The 15936-nt window shown below is 34.9% G+C and overlaps 1 protein-coding gene across 3 annotated transcripts in view; it reads right to left on the reverse strand.

The window, feature by feature from the left end:
• The window catches only part of AP1S2 (adaptor related protein complex 1 subunit sigma 2), a 30114-nt gene continuing 14178 nt past the window's right edge, over positions 1 to 15936 (reverse strand). Inside the window, exons 5-6 of one of the 3 annotated variants that reach the window (XM_030807160.1) lie at positions 2394 to 2402; positions 1 to 1582 (exon numbers count right to left, since the gene is read on the reverse strand). In XM_030807160.1, the coding sequence (XP_030663020.1) occupies positions 1535 to 1582; positions 2394 to 2402 (57 nt within the window). In that variant the 3' untranslated portion in view covers positions 1 to 1534. Of the gene's footprint in view, positions 1583 to 2393; positions 2403 to 13809; positions 14712 to 15936 lie in introns of those variants that run through there. The other 2 variants (XM_030807161.1, XM_030807162.1) reach the window with 2 other exon arrangements.

Here is a 15936-nt window from a genome sequence, read left to right on the forward strand (position 1 = left end):
CAAGGTTTTAAAAGCAGCATTTATTGATTGAAAATAAATGTGTAGATAGGCTTTCAGTAGCATGGAATCCATGTTATTTTTTTAATGAAGTACATGAAGACTCCTTAGATCTTCCACCATGTATCTTGTGTGTGCTTATAACAACCACCATATTCAAATGGAGGGGAATTTTCAACATTTTACTGAGAAAAAATTAGAAATTCTTCCTTCAGCAGCTCTCCATAGTTTGACAAACTTTTGGAAAGAGATAAAAACACACTCCAGTGTTTGTACGTTGAACGTTTATTACAACTAATTGGCGATGTGATAAGACAGTGCTCACGTGGCCTGAATGTTGGTCACAATCACAACAAAGCTTAATCCAGCCCAGCATATACAAGTGAAAATATAAACCATGAAGACATGTTTAGATATGTATAAGTACTTAGAAAAGTGACGCTGAACAATTATATAGCTTTAAAAAATATAGAGCCAACTAATGCCATTTTACCTCATTCGACTCTCACTTTTTTATATGAAACGTGTCTTTTTAAATTTTTATAAGACTTCTGTTAACTAGGCAGTGCCATGGAAAGAAAGGAAGCTGCTGTAAAGTGTGCAGCGCTTCAAAGTGGAGGGAAGCAAAATAAATTTAGCTTTAACAAGTACCCCAAAGGGAACATTCGTGCTTTAAACAATGACTTTACACATAACACTGTGAAGAGAGCAACACGTTTTTTGTAAGATACTGTTATGAAGAATTCCTGGCAAATTAACATTCTCACTTTATTTTGGGGCATCAAAAACAACTAAGTATGTGATTATGACCACAAAAAATTCATCTGAGGAGTCAAATGTGCCTTGGCCTTAAAAATTATGTGCTTACTATTGTGAAACAATCCTGTTTCTCATCCCAGATTCAGAATGCCTAAGAAATAATTTTAGTGTAAGAAGTATCACTCCAATTCAGTCATTAAAAATAATCTGTATTCCTTTTTTTTTTTTTTAAAAAAAAAAAAAGGTATGTAATTTCCAATACAAGTCTTTGGAGTAAATTTGCTTTTTAAAGTTTCAACAAAGTTTCCATTCATTTGATATGTGACATGTCAGTTCCCTTTTTTTTTTTTTTAACATATGCTGAAATGCTGCACTAGTCTTTGGTTTCATAAAACCAGGTTTCACATTATAATTTAAGAGTTTCCTTTGTCAAATACAGTAATTAATAAATGTATACTGCCTGATTGATTTTACATGTATATGTGCCATTTTCATATGTGCACATAATCAGATTAAGAGAAACTGACCTTTAAACTTTAAAATATCCAGAAAAGGTATCTTTTTCTGCACCATTCTAATTCATATTTAAGTCCCTTATCACTTAATTAACTAAAGTTCCCTTTTAAAAAAAAAATTGTGTAGGCATGAATGAAGCGGCTTAGCAAAACAGTAATACTGACAAGACATCATCTTACACCATGAGCTAACATGGACATGAAGGGAGTGACCATCTACAGTGTGTGAAATGCCACAAGAAGTCATCAACAAGGGAGGAGAGTTATGTCAGTCCAATTTCTTCAAGAACACTACGTGGGGTTTCAGCTTCCTGTGGAGGGAAAATGTGAGACTCTGGTAAGCAGATCCAGGGAGTCTTGAGAATGTGAAACATTGACATGGAAGAACATACTTGTTTCAGAGAATCAAGAAAGCATGTCACAGTAGCATTCTACTAGTGACAGCCATTGGTTATTTAGGGTTTTGTGCCCCCAAAATTGGAGACCACAAAAGGACGTTTTCAGCATTAAGTACCCGCTAATTACCTACCAATGTGCTAGATGCCGTTGCTGTCATGCAAAAAGCAGTCAAGCCCAATGCAAACCTGCTGGCAATTTATGAAATCATTGCTACTCAATTATATATATGAAAGATAAGTTATCTTAGTGGTAAAATTCAAAACCCCTTCCCTCCGAGTTCCCACAGTTCTTTGCCTACTGTTGTGTTCCATGCTTTTTGTCACATGCATTTATAGAAATGTCTTCCTCTTGGAGTTTTTAGTTAACTGTGTCCACAGCGGCAAGTCTTCAGAAACAGCTATCTTCCCAGACCTCCCCAGTGCAACCAATGGCATCACTAGAGGCCACATACAGAAAGAATGCCATGGGCTAAAGGCATTTTTATTCTATGTAGCAATCAGTACTGGTTTTTAAATGTCAAAGGAGGTCAAAACAAAGTAAGCATATCCAGAAAAAAATTATTTAATAATTTTCCAAAGTGGCTGATTTTGCAAATCACAAAATAAAGGACCAAGGAGGCCAACTTTCAGGTATTACTAGCAACAAATTTTGTAATTAAAAGGCAACACTATATTTTAATGATGGAAAATAATATAAATTTTTGGCGTCCAGTAATAAACTTACTTTTGCATCCTAATCATGGTACAGCACAAAACAAGGAGAAGAGAAATTATATTAAACCATAAGTCCTTAGAATATTAATTGCATATAAAGCACTTCATGGTGTAATCTTAAGTAAATTACTTAAACTCTATGGTCTGTTTCCTTATTTGGAAAACATGGATAATAGTACTTACCTTCATATGTTGAGATTAAGTAAGTTAAGGCTCTGCCTAATTTATAAAAGTGCTCCAAAAATGTTAGGTGATATAGTTACACAACTGAAATCAAAATGATTTAGCATTTATTTTTAAATGCAAGTACTATACACCAATTCTACTTATAAAGCTCATATGATGACCTTTTAGTATGTCTGCTTAGTAATAAAAATGGGTAAAAATCAGCTTTAGTGAAAAAAGGTATTTTTTTAAGAAGAGTCTAACCTATGAAGTATTCTCGCCCCCTCAAATTGAACCTCAATCTAGTCAGGTTACAGATCTAAATACAAATGAGGGATGTAAGAACAGCTAAACATTGCCATATGAGTATGATGGCCAAATCCATAAGGTAGGACATCCTGCAGCATAAATGACCTGGTTTAAAAAAAAAAATGGCAAGGCGGGAAAAAGCAGAAGACTTGTTAAAAGATTAAAAGAGACTTAAAACACACATCAATCAGATACAATGTGAGAGTCTTGGTTGGAATCTGATTCTAACATACCAAATATAAAAAGGCATTTTTCAGACAATTAGGAAAAACTGAGCCAGGCATAAGATATTAATTATTAATTCCTGTTAATTTTGTTGGGCATGGTACTTTATCTGTTACGGACACATACTGAAGTATTAAAGACAAACTGACAAGATGTCTAGGGCTTGCTCTAAGATACTGAGGCAAAAATGCGGGGAGTGGTTGGGGAAACAGTATTAAGTTGATGGTTCTTGAAGCTCAGTGGCATGTACACGAGGGTTCTTTATACTATTTCCTATACTCGTGAGTCTTGAAGTTTTCATGATAAAGTTTTTTAAGAAAGTCCAGTGGAAATGATGTAACACTCAAGAGTGATGTAAGCCAATCTCTTTCATTTATATTTAGCCTTAAGCATTAAATACACTGAGAATGACATCTAAATCTCATAAATATTCAAGAAAAATTTAAAATAATTATTTCCATGTAATGTTAAATAGTTTAAAAATTCATGTAGCCTTGAATGTATCAATTAAATAATGCCTCCATTGAATCCTACAGTTTACATTCTCAGCTTCTCCATGTAAAAATGTCCCACAGCTACTCCGTGGAGCTGGTCAGACTTTTCCCCATGTGCTCTCTGCCTGCAATCTTATATAGCATTTCCTGTAGAGAATCATACTGCTTATCAAATATGCATTATTGAAAATATTTGTCCTTTCTAAAAGGCCTAGTTTCAAAGAATTATTTACACATTTTATTCTTGTGAGACTTGCACAGGTAGAGTTTTAAAATAAATTGTGTTGATAATATAAAATGGAACTTACTTACACATGTTCACACTGAAATTGTAGCTCAAAATTACCTAGAAAAACTATTATCTAAAGTAGTAAAATAAAAACAGAAAGTCGAATGGTGGTTGCCAGGGGCTGGGGGAGAGGGAGAAATGGGGAATTGTTGATTGATGGGTTCAGTTCTGCAAGACGAAAAAGTCCTGCAGATCTGCTGCACAACAATGTGAATATACTTAACTGAACTGTACACTTAAAACTGCATAAGATGGTGAATTCTGTGTTATGTGTTTTTAACCACAATTTTAAAAATTTGCCTAGAAAAATGAAAATATAAAATTTTATGAGGGATGGAAAAGAAAAAGTCATTCACATGAGATGAAGTACATGCAATACTTTTATTTTAGACATGCAAGGAAAGCTATTTCAGAATCTACTAATTTAAAGCAAGCAGCTGTATACAGATAGCAAAAGAAGCAACATTTTGTTACAGCTTAGCACAAGGCATCCAACACAAACAGGCATGAGACAATGCATATTTATGTAGCATTAAAACCAGATGAATAACATATTGTGGGGCAGGAGGAGGAAAGGAGGGGAAAAATAGAAATGAAAGACCAATGTTTCTCAATGCTTCCAATATATAATGCTAAATTTCCCATCTCATAGCACATCCAGGTGCTTCAAATGTAGTGCATTACAGTGAGAATGTTAAGAATGGAAAATCTTATCTGTGTACCTGCCTAATACTAAGTTTGGTCAAAACACATTTTCATAGATCTTCTTTCAGTGGTAAATCGATTTGAACATCTTGTGAAGTTATTGTTTAATAACTTACTTAACTTAGGCTTTATGCTCTCTAGATATAAACAATGAATTGTTTTCCTTTTATAAAAAAATATGCTGTATGTTTTATTAAAAGAATATGCAATAGTTACCAATATTAAAAGTTTTAAAATTCAGAAATATAATGCCACAGTTAACAAAGTATTAAATATTTAAATGAGGACTTAATATATTAGAATGCCATCACTAGTAAAATATAAGTATTTAGGTATTAAAACTGAATATTAGAATTTTTGAACTATATAAACTCAGCATTAATGCTTTGAAAGAGTTATTATTAAGCAACAGATACTGCAGAACAGACTTCAGACATAGCTCTCTAATGAGTTCTTAAAGGGATTGTTTGATATATAGCACAAATGTGATTCAATAAATGTGGCACTACAAAATTTCTTAATACTGAATGTTTTAACCTTAAATATTATATAATGGTACAAATTTAGTTTCTTGTATTATTTTCACATAAACGTTTATGTGATACATTAGAACACATTAGCTCATACAGATTGTAAGATAATCACACAAAATAGTTTCTTTTTTTAACCTCAATATTTGAAGACCAAACCACACTACATATTATGGCACTGCTTATTTTGACCTAGCACTTCAGCTATATTTTCTTTGGTAAACATTTTAATGATTGTCATATTTTCCTCTTATAAGATAAATCACAGATGGTTCATTAATAATATGTATATGTTTAAGATTTAATATTACTCAAAACACTTCTAGGTCATATTTTGTCAAGATGAGATTAAATCAGTTGCAGAGAGGAATGAGCTGTATCAAGATCACATATAGAATGAAAATAAAACAGAAAAGTTTGGAATGTGAACAGGAAAAAAATACAATCATAAAAGTACTAGTTCTGAAATGTTCTACTATTATTATACAAGATAATAAATCACCATGCTGAGGATATTTTCTTTCATATGTATATCAGCATTCTATTTCCTCTGTGAAATTCTGCATACTCGATGAGTAGTCATTTAGTACACAGGGACATTAAAATATTCATGACGTGGCTACAAAAGAAATGCATATATTCTTACACACAGTATACAAACTGACACAATCAGATTTCTAGAACATTTAGTTCACAGTAAAGATAACTAAAACTTAAGTTTCTGTTTGCTTTCATTCTTTGGTTTAAGGCTGAATATTTAACTTCTAAACAATGCCCAAGACTTTAGATTCATTTTTTTCTAACTTTACTACATACAGTGTTCAAAATGACAGACATCCTCCAGAAATTTTACAAAATCCTAAAACACTATATTTACTACTAATATTATGAAAAGATTTTCAGTGTAAGTCATCTGGTCAATACTGAGTCGACCGAAAATTCAATTAGAATATTCCCCTTCCACCAGTGTTTAAACTCATTAGTTCATTTGTACTACATAAACTAAAGAACCTAGAGAAAAATCTTTCCCAATAAAAACTGGAAAAGTAGTCACTCATCTGGTATTTTAAGTAGCAATGAAGGTTTTTAACTGTTTACTTATACCTACAAAAGCAAAAAATCCAAAGGATTTGACTGAGACTGAGGATATTACTTTTTTAAAAATCCTCAAGACAGATTTTAACGAACTCTCCAGATTTGAGTGTCTACAGAAGGACTTCTAGGGGCTCCGAGAGTTCCCTGAAATTAGAAACAAAATGATGTACAAATTTTCCTGGGGTGAGGGCCCATCATCCTTCAGACTCTCAAAGGGATTATATCACCACCAGAAAGCAAGTTTAAAATTGCTTATTTGAGTGTCTTTAAAGTATCCTCATTTTTAATATTTATTCAAGTTGAAACTTTGAAATGTTGAACTACAAAATCATGTAAACTGTTCCAAGAAAAATATCTAACAAATCCCTAAACTTACACAACCATTAATTACAAACGTATCTGAGGACAAAAGCCAGTTACATTTTAATCCTCAAAGAATTCCTAAATATTTTAAAGAGATAGCTGCCCTTTTCCCCAAACTCAGAATATAGTGGAATGAAGCAGCAACTTAAAATCATATTAATAAGAAATTAAACTCCCAACTACTTCATTTTCTCACAGCTCTCATTTTCATAGGGAAATTCTTCTGTGTCAATGGCATTAGTGAGTCACAGTATTTAATGAATGTTTTTTTGTCAATGAACCTCTGAAGCTATTTCCATATTCTGTGTAAAAAATAAATTATAAGCCCCAATAATGGATCATTATCCAAGCAAAATTCCCTATGAAAATATCAGTTTAATGAAGTAATTGGGACTATCCCTTGGGATTTAATGTAATTAGACTTTTCAGGTAATGCTAAAATATAAAAACAAACTTGACAAAATTGTCATTACAAACTGAATTTATATATCCTACTACATTTTGATGCATGTCAGTACTCCAGCACGTATTCTAGTACGCTTTCTTAAACCCAATGAAACTCTTGCTGTGATACATAGTCTCTGTTTTCTGGAGAGAGAACAAGAAAAGTTTAAGTCTGTCAAATAACTTTTTGCCTAAATAATACCAATCTGTCAAATAACCTTTTACCTAAATAATACCAGTTCTTTGAGCCTTTATATTACAGTTTATCATCTTTTTCTTTTCTCTCTTCATTTTCTATCATACCAGGTAAAAACTAATCATCAAGAGTTTATGCTCATTAAAAGAGAAGCGGTGATTTCCCAAAGAGGGCCGAGTATGCAACCATTCCTCCCCAGGAGACTTACTATGAACTACACCAACAATTCTACAGGAACAATTCTCAATGTGACTACCCAGGCATTTCCAGCACTTATACCCTGACACACCTTTTACTACTTTTAGGAAAGAAAAGGGTTGATGATAAGCCGAACTATTCTTTATAGCCAATGATCCATATTACTGTACTTAAGTAAGAAATTACCATCTATTAATTGTGAGAATACTCTTCATAGGGAGAAACCCCTCTTCACTGGAAAAACATCCTTCAAGAAGAAAAGAAACTCTAAAACGCACAAAAATAAATGTATTATTTTTACCATTTTAAGTTGCTTTAATAACGTTTTAAATAATTTCCCAGTTTAGACTGCTAGGGTCTGAAAAAGTTCTGTTATAAATGCCTTAAGGACCACTTAACATTTAAGGTAATTTTTTAGCTAAATGATATGCCCAGAATTAACCAAAATATTTTTCTTTCAGATACAAAGAAAGTAGATTCAATTATAAACTCCAGTTTATACCTCTTACCACCAGTACCTCTTGTGAGTCACATAAAAATTATATCAATTAGGAATTAGGGAGGGTGAGAGTAAAGCCTGTCATAGCACACAAGGGACCCTGTGCAGGCCTAGGCCTACTATCTTGTTCTTCCCCTGGGCACCTGTAGGAAATAATCACATATAATACTCAGCAAACTATCAGTTTCTTAAAACACTAAAACCCCAGTGATTTCAATTAAGTGGGAATAAAGGCCAGAATGAAAACAGTGAGAAAAAATTTTTTAATCCAGTTGTATTGTACAACTATAAACCACGTATTGTCCTTAGTACAGGTTCTCTGGAGACCTATTCTTTGAATAAGGATGACAATGTATTATTTCAACCTGAAACGGGCTTTCAATCCCAGGAAATCTTTTTTGCTCCTCACTAATTTGCTCCCCACCAAGTCTACTGCCAACTCTTCACACTGTCCTCAAGCTATACACCCCTCCCCTTCTCCCCAGTCCCAACGATTCTCCTTTAGATGATGTCATTTCTCAAGGCCAAGAAAATGACACTTCCTCAATTTTGCTCATCTTACTCATGAATTAAAGAAGAAAAAAGTCTACAGCTTTACCCCATTATCACCACATAACCAATGACAGACTCTTCTCATGCAAGACCAATGTTTTTGATTCCATTCCCATTCTCCCTTCCAATATATACATATATATATATATATATATATATATATATATATATATATATTTTTTTTTTTTTTTTTCTGAGACAGAGTCTTGCTCGGTCGCCCAGGCTAGAGGGCAGTGGCATGATCTCAGCTCACTGCAACCTCCACCTCCTGGATTCAAGCGATTCTCCTGCCTCAGCTTCCTGAGTAGCTGGGATTACAGGCACCTGCCACTGTGCCCGGCTAATTTTTGTATTTTTTTTTTTTTTTTTTAGTAGAGATGGGGTTTCACGATCTTGGCCAGGCTGGTCTTGAACTCCTGACCTCATGATCCACCCGCCTCAGCCTCCCAAAGTGCTGGGATTACAGGCATGAACCACTATGCCCGGCCCCAATATACTTTTTCTTTTATTCTATTCCTATTTGTCCTTCTTAGAAAACATGCACTGCCACTTTCCCCTGCATGAAGAAAAATGTTGTTCTCAACACCCTACAAAGCAGAGAGAGTCAAGTTACACCTGTTCTCAAAACCTAAGACAAGCCCTGTTACCGTGAAATTTCCTAGATATTCACCATACTAGGCTTCTGACTCACAAGTAAAACCAAGCGGGAAGCTATAACGAACACTGATAAACTAGGAATTATCTGCAGGCTTAAGTCTTGTTGACATGAGAAGTGCTTAAGTAAACCAATGGTATTGAATATCTATGACTGAATGCCTAAACCCCTGATTCTCTTTCTAGTAGTACAATGTGGTAAAAGAAAATAATTTACATTTAATGAAAAGTAAATATAAAGAAGTGTAATTTCAAGTTATTGCTCTCAGTGCAGTTTTTCTTATAAAAGGACTTCTTCACTTATTCCTTGCACTATAAAGTGGTATGCTTAGTCCTTCACATTCTAGAACACAATGGTCTTTTTTATTGCCCCTAATCGAATTCTATGGCAAAGGATGCAAAGTCCTTACTCTCAACTCTGGAACCCTCTTCCTTGTGCCAAAGACCAAGAAGGCCAGAGACTATCTTATCTCACTACGATCTATTTTGAGCAATGAATGAAAAAACAGAAGAATTGAAAGCACTCTATAAGGTGCCTTTTAGATGACAGGGCTCCTGGTGTCAGTCTTACAAGCATTTGTGAAGTGCTAAGAAAGTCAAGCGATTTTTTTTTTTTTTACATTAAGTTAGCTATGAGTGGCAAAAGTTACATGGTTGCTCCAGATGGTTAGTGTCTAAAATGGCCAAGAGCAGAGAAGTGCTTTACTTTACGTGCTGAAACTTTATTTTAGTAAATTCTACTCTAGTTTTACCATCTGGAGCAACACGATGTATACTCTTTCATTCACACAGCAGCATTTTTCCATTTTTTAAAAGTGTATAATACTAAATACATGCTTGTTTTTACACTTCTGGAAAAAAGAGCAGGGGGAACTTCAAAGATTTTCAGAAGTAACACAAGTTAGCTAATATCCTGCTCCTAAGCCTGGGCAACATGGTGAGACCCTGTCCCTACAAAAAATAAAATAATTAATAATAATAATAATAATATCCTGTTCCTAGATCTTTTCTCACTTGATATACTTTGAGTATCCTTCCATATCATTACAAAAAAAAATCGATCTCATTTCTTTTACAGCTACATCAGTTTCATGTATGGTTGTACTATAATTTTCTTAACCTATTTCTCACTGATGAATATTTAGGTAAGCTTCAATGGCTTATTATACTAAGCAATGTGTCTCAGTACCTTTTTGTTGGATAAAATTCTTTGAAGTGTAACTAATGGGTCAAAATGTATGTACACATTTAGTCATTAGTAGACATAACCAAACTAATCCTCCAAAACAAAATACAACTTTTAAGTGCTCATCTTTGCCAATCCAAGAAGAAACAAACAAACAAAAAGGGTCTAGTTGATTTTTAAATTTGCATTCCCTTAATAAAAGGACCATTTGTTTTGCTTTCATCTGTGAATTACGTATTCATGTTTTCTGCCATCTTTTTCTATTGTGCTGTTGATCTATTTCTATAACACTTGTCTCATAAATTTGTCTTAAAAATAATGATGAAGATAATTTACTACATCTTATAAACAATGCTCTAAAACCCATTAGTTATCAAATACTAAAGACAAATCACTTTATCTAGCAGTTAGTTGTGCTTTTAAAATAAAAAAGCAGAGGCCAGGTGCAGTGGCTAACACCTGTAATCCCAGCACTTCGGGAGGCCAAGGTGGGAGGATTGCATGAGCCCTGGAGTTCAAGACCAGCCCTGGCAACATGGCGAGACCCCATTTCTACCGAAAATTTTTTAAAAATTAGCTGAGCATGGTGGTGTGCACCTGTAATCCCAGCTACTCGGGAGGCTGAGGTGGGAGGATCACTTGAGCCCAGGAGTTCAAGGCTGCAAGTGAGCCATGGTGGTGCCACTGCATTCCAGCCTGGGTGACAGAGTGAGACCCTGTCTCAAAACAAATATACAAACAAAAAAAAGCAGAATAATTAACTTAGCAAATATAATCTGTTTAAGAGTGAGGGGTCTCACTGTGTTGCCCAGGCTGGTCTCAAACTTCTGAGCTCAAGGGATCCTTCCACTGCAGCCTTCCAAGTAGCTGGGATTATAGAAGTGTGCCACTGTGCCCAGCTAGCAAATATAATTTTAGACTGCAAAGAAATATTTTAAGCATGTTTTAGGACATGCTGTATTGTATTTGCCTTGGAATACCCTAAATTTAATCAGGGTTTTTCAAAGGTAAAAGATTTCTTGGAATCACAGAATTTCAAATACTCAAATGCTACTAAATATCTTTACTAAGTAAAACCTTTAAGGCTAACAGGATGCCAGAGAACAACAACAACAAAAAGTCTATATATGCAACAAAAGTCTATATATGTAAATTCTGGTCATTTGAACTATTCCTCCTTTAAGAAATTAACAAATCCCTAAAGTGGCTGGGGAGATTGGCAGAAAATTCAAAGGTGTTCTGTCTGCAGGGTATACTCAATTCAGTTTCCACATAAAAACTCAATTACCTTAATAGAAGTTAACAGATTTGGCTGTTGTTGAGGAAATTAAATTATATAGTGACATCCTACAAGCCTTGCTGTAGGTTGGATTCTAAAGTCAACCATAGATTATCTCCCCAGTAACTGGTCATTACATAGAGGTAATTTTGGTGAATCATGGGGATGACTTTTTTTTTTTTTTTTTTTGAGATGGAGTCTCACTCTGTCGCCAGGCTGGAGTGCAGTGGCGTTATCTCGCCTCACAGCAACCTCCGACTCCCTGGTTCAAGCGATTTGCCTGCCTCAGCCTCCCAAGTAGCTGGGATTACAGGCACACACCACCATGCCCAGCTAATTTTTGTATTTTTAGTAGAGACAGGGTTTCACCATGTTGGCCGGGTTGGTCTTGATCTCCTGACCTCGTGATCCACCCACCTCGGCCTCCCAAAGTGCTGGGATTACAGGCGTGAGCCACCGCGCCTGGCCTAGGAATGATTTTTATAGCTATTTGTGTGTTCTTAAGCACATTTATCCTTTCTCGATTTTTTGCATTTTTGATTAATTTTTAGCCAGTTATTTATACTGTGGTCTACATATAATATTGCAAAGATATAGCAGTCTATAAATGTAAATGGAATCTTTACTCCATAGTGTTAAATTAAACCAAGGCTTCTTAACCTGGGCACAACTGGCATTTGAGGCCAGATAATTCCTTGTTCTAAGGGGGCTGTCCTGTGCGCTGTAGAATTCTGAGCAGCATCCTTGGTCTTCACCTACTGGATGCCAGTAGCACTGCACCCCCAATTGTGACAACCAAAAATGTGTCCAAACATTACCCAATGTCCCCTAGAGGGGCACAACTGCACCACTCCCACCCCATGGGAACCATTGAGTTAATCTAATTGGCTCTAGTTGGTGGGTAAGATTATATTCTAGTGTGTTTGCCTGTATTTGCTAATTTTTCCAGAATGGGAATTTTTATTTTTTAAAAAAGGCATCAGAGGAAACGAAAGAAAATGTCAGGTGAAAAAAGGACTCAAACGTGAAATTTTTCAGCAAGTTTTTTTTAATTAAAAAAAAAAAAAATCACCACCAACACCACAGACTATTCTCTTTGCAGGTCCCTGTGCAGGTTCCAACCCTAGGGCTCATGAAATCAAATTACTAGGTCAGGATCAGCATTTAAGAAAAGAAAAGTAGAATAGAAATAGCAAGGGGAAAATCCTCAAAATTTTGAAAAGCATGAAAAGAAAAAAGGCTCAAAAACACATAAAGCAAAATGATTACAACCTGAGAACCAGTGAGTAAGGACACTGGCCAAATTATTATTTTATGTATTTATTTATTTTTGAGAGAGTCTCACTCTGTCGCCCAGGCTGGAGTGCAGTGGCCCGATTTCGGCTCACTGCAGCCTCCACTTCCTGGGTTCAAGCCATTCTTGTGCCTCAGCCTCCCAGGTATCTGGGACTACAGGCGTGCACCACCACGCCCAGCTAATTTTTGTATTTTTTGTAGAGATGGGGTTTTGCCATGTTGGCCAGGTTGGTCTCGAACTCCTGGCCTCAAGTGATCCGCTTGCGTCAGCCTTCCAAAGTGCTGGGATTACAGGCGTGAGCCACCATGCCTGGCCAAATTGTTTCTTATTAAATGTAAAATGAAAGGCAACATTTGTCCTGCTTTCTGCCCTTCCTTTCAAGCATTTCCATTTCAAGCATTAATGTAATCAAACTTCATTTGTCCAGAATTTGTTATAATAAACCCTGATTAAGTTTACCTATAAAAAAACTAAAGTACACTGGCAATAAAAGACTATAGTCTTGTTAACTTTAAACCCAATTTAAAAGAAAGAGGCTTGAAGGTTTTAACATGAACAGTAGTAATTACAAAGGAGTTACACAAGTTTGTCTTATTTAAGCAAATTCTAGGAGGATTTATATCAAAATGCCTTTTGCTGTTAAATGACATTATTGTATATATTTGGAAGCATCTTTTTAAAACAATTTAAGATATTCTCAAGTTTGACTAGCATGCCCAAATATTCTTTCTTTTTTCTGTTTTCCCTCCCTCCCTCCTTCCTTCCTTCCTTTCGGCAAAGTTTAGTTCTGTTGCCACCCAGGCTGGTATATAGTGGCATGATCATGGCTCACTACAGCCTGGACCTCCAGGGCTCAATCAATCCTCTCACCTTAGCCTCCTGATTAGCTTGGACTACAGACACACACCACCACGCCCAGCTAGTCTTTTTTTTTTTTTTTTTTTCACTTTTTGTAAGGACGGGGTTTCACCACATTGCCCAGGCTGGTCTTGAACTTCTGGGCTCAAGTGATCCACCTGCCCCGGCCTCCCAAAGTGCTGGGATTGGGCCACCATGCTCAGCCCAAATATTCTTAATTATATCAAGAGCTGACCTTTAAAAAGTCCAAAACTTCATATTAAAAGATATGTTATTCAATACTTCAAAAAGTACTTATTAAAATGTTACAAAAGCTTCATTTTTTAAAAGAAATCACTTTTCTCCTAAGATTCTTACCTTTCCATTTGTATGCAGTCCCACAGATTATTACTTTCACAAAAATATAGCATAGTACTAAGATATATCATGCAGCCCCCAGCACTAAAATCAATTTTAGCAGCACTAATCCTCCGTAGAGTACCACTTTCTAGATGAGGCAGATAAACAACTGCAAATCCAGTAAATCTATTCATAAAGTGGATCATCTCGAAGTAAAAGCAAATTCATGAGTATAATGCTTGCTTTTGGTACCTCACTTATTTTGCATGTCACAGATTAGTGAGAAAAAATACCAACAGCAAACAAAGCTCAAAAGAAAAAACACCACAAATTTCAAAATGATGCTGTTAGTATAAAAAAGAAAGGTTGACACATCTCAAAGCGCTAATCAACACCATCATGCATCAACCGCTAAGGGTTAAAGCCCAAATGCCCAGTATTTAACTATTTGATCTTCACGGATCAAGCAAGGACTTAGAAATCATCTCACGTGCAACAGTATTTGCATAGCACTCCATTTTATCCATGCCACAAAAATGGTAAATTTAGTAGTTACCAATAAACAAGTTGGGGATCAAAGAGACTAAAGCCTTAGACTGCTCTTTATCATAAGATATCCTCAGACAAACCTCCCCATTCTTCATTCTGGCTCTATAAAATTAAGGAGCAGAGAAAAACTGGTAAGTGCTTGACTTTACAGAAAAAAAGCCATACTATTATTTCCTTTGTCATTATATATGTGTGTGTTTAAATAAATCCAACTGTATCACCACTCCCCACCATATCCCTCCAAAAATCTAGCTTAAAATAGGTGGTAGGGAAAAGTATTCCACGTATTGCAAAGAATATCAATTTAGCAATTTCAGCATGTTGTACTTTAATAATTTAAGAATCATCTTTAGTACCAGTGGCATGTTAAGACAGCCAAACATTAAAAAATGGATAATGGGCCAATTTCTGGGCTTTACCCCCAAATCTAATTACGTATTCATACAACCAAACACCAAAAGGAATAAATATGAAGTTTGGTCTAGAAATGTCAAAACTAATCCTTTATTTACCAAGTAATGAAGTAAAATAGATATCTTTATTATCTAATCACAATGTCTGCTAATATTTTAGCAACTATTATTTGAATATACATTTAATGTTACATTTTTATTACTAACTGTAATATGCTAACAGAAAATCTGTATCCACTGACCCTCTTCCCTATTTGGCTATAAAATGAAGGACTACCTTAAACTACGTGTTTATACAAATTGGGTAAGAGAAATTTTTTTTAAATTTTTCTGAAGAAAATAAGCGTTCTTAAGGATAGAAATGTATACTTCACAAATTAAAAAAAATCAAAATCATTGAGATTTGCGTACACCTTTAAGTCAACAGATAGAAGTACATGGTAAGTTCAAAATCATCTTTGGTGCTTAGAAATAATCAATTCAAGTAAAAGACCTGACACTAAATAGAAAAATGATACATGAAAAATTAGATTAAAATTGACCAATTAGGACTTCTACTACAAATGTAAGTCTGAATTTAGATCTGCACAGTTACATTTACAATTTTGGAAGCAAAATCATTTCATGAAATTAAGTGAATGCTATACCCCAAACTATAAGACCAAAAAAGTTATTATAAATCCAGGCATTTTGATCAATCCAACAAGAAATAGGTTGAAAAATATTATTTATATCTACATATCCAATAAAAAATTCCAACTGCTGATAATCTGGACAATAAAAATTTGCAGTCTAAGAAGTCAAAGATGGCACTGTCTTAGGAAATCTACTCTTTTCCACACAGAAAAACCTTTGGGAGAATTAGGAATTTCTCACTATATGACTGAGAAACAAAGAAGTTCATATCTAAAACA

The sequence above is a fragment of the Nomascus leucogenys genome, chromosome X (genome assembly GCF_006542625.1).
Source record: "Nomascus leucogenys isolate Asia chromosome X, Asia_NLE_v1, whole genome shotgun sequence".
In the NCBI taxonomy this organism is placed as follows: Eukaryota; Metazoa; Chordata; class Mammalia; order Primates; family Hylobatidae; genus Nomascus; species Nomascus leucogenys.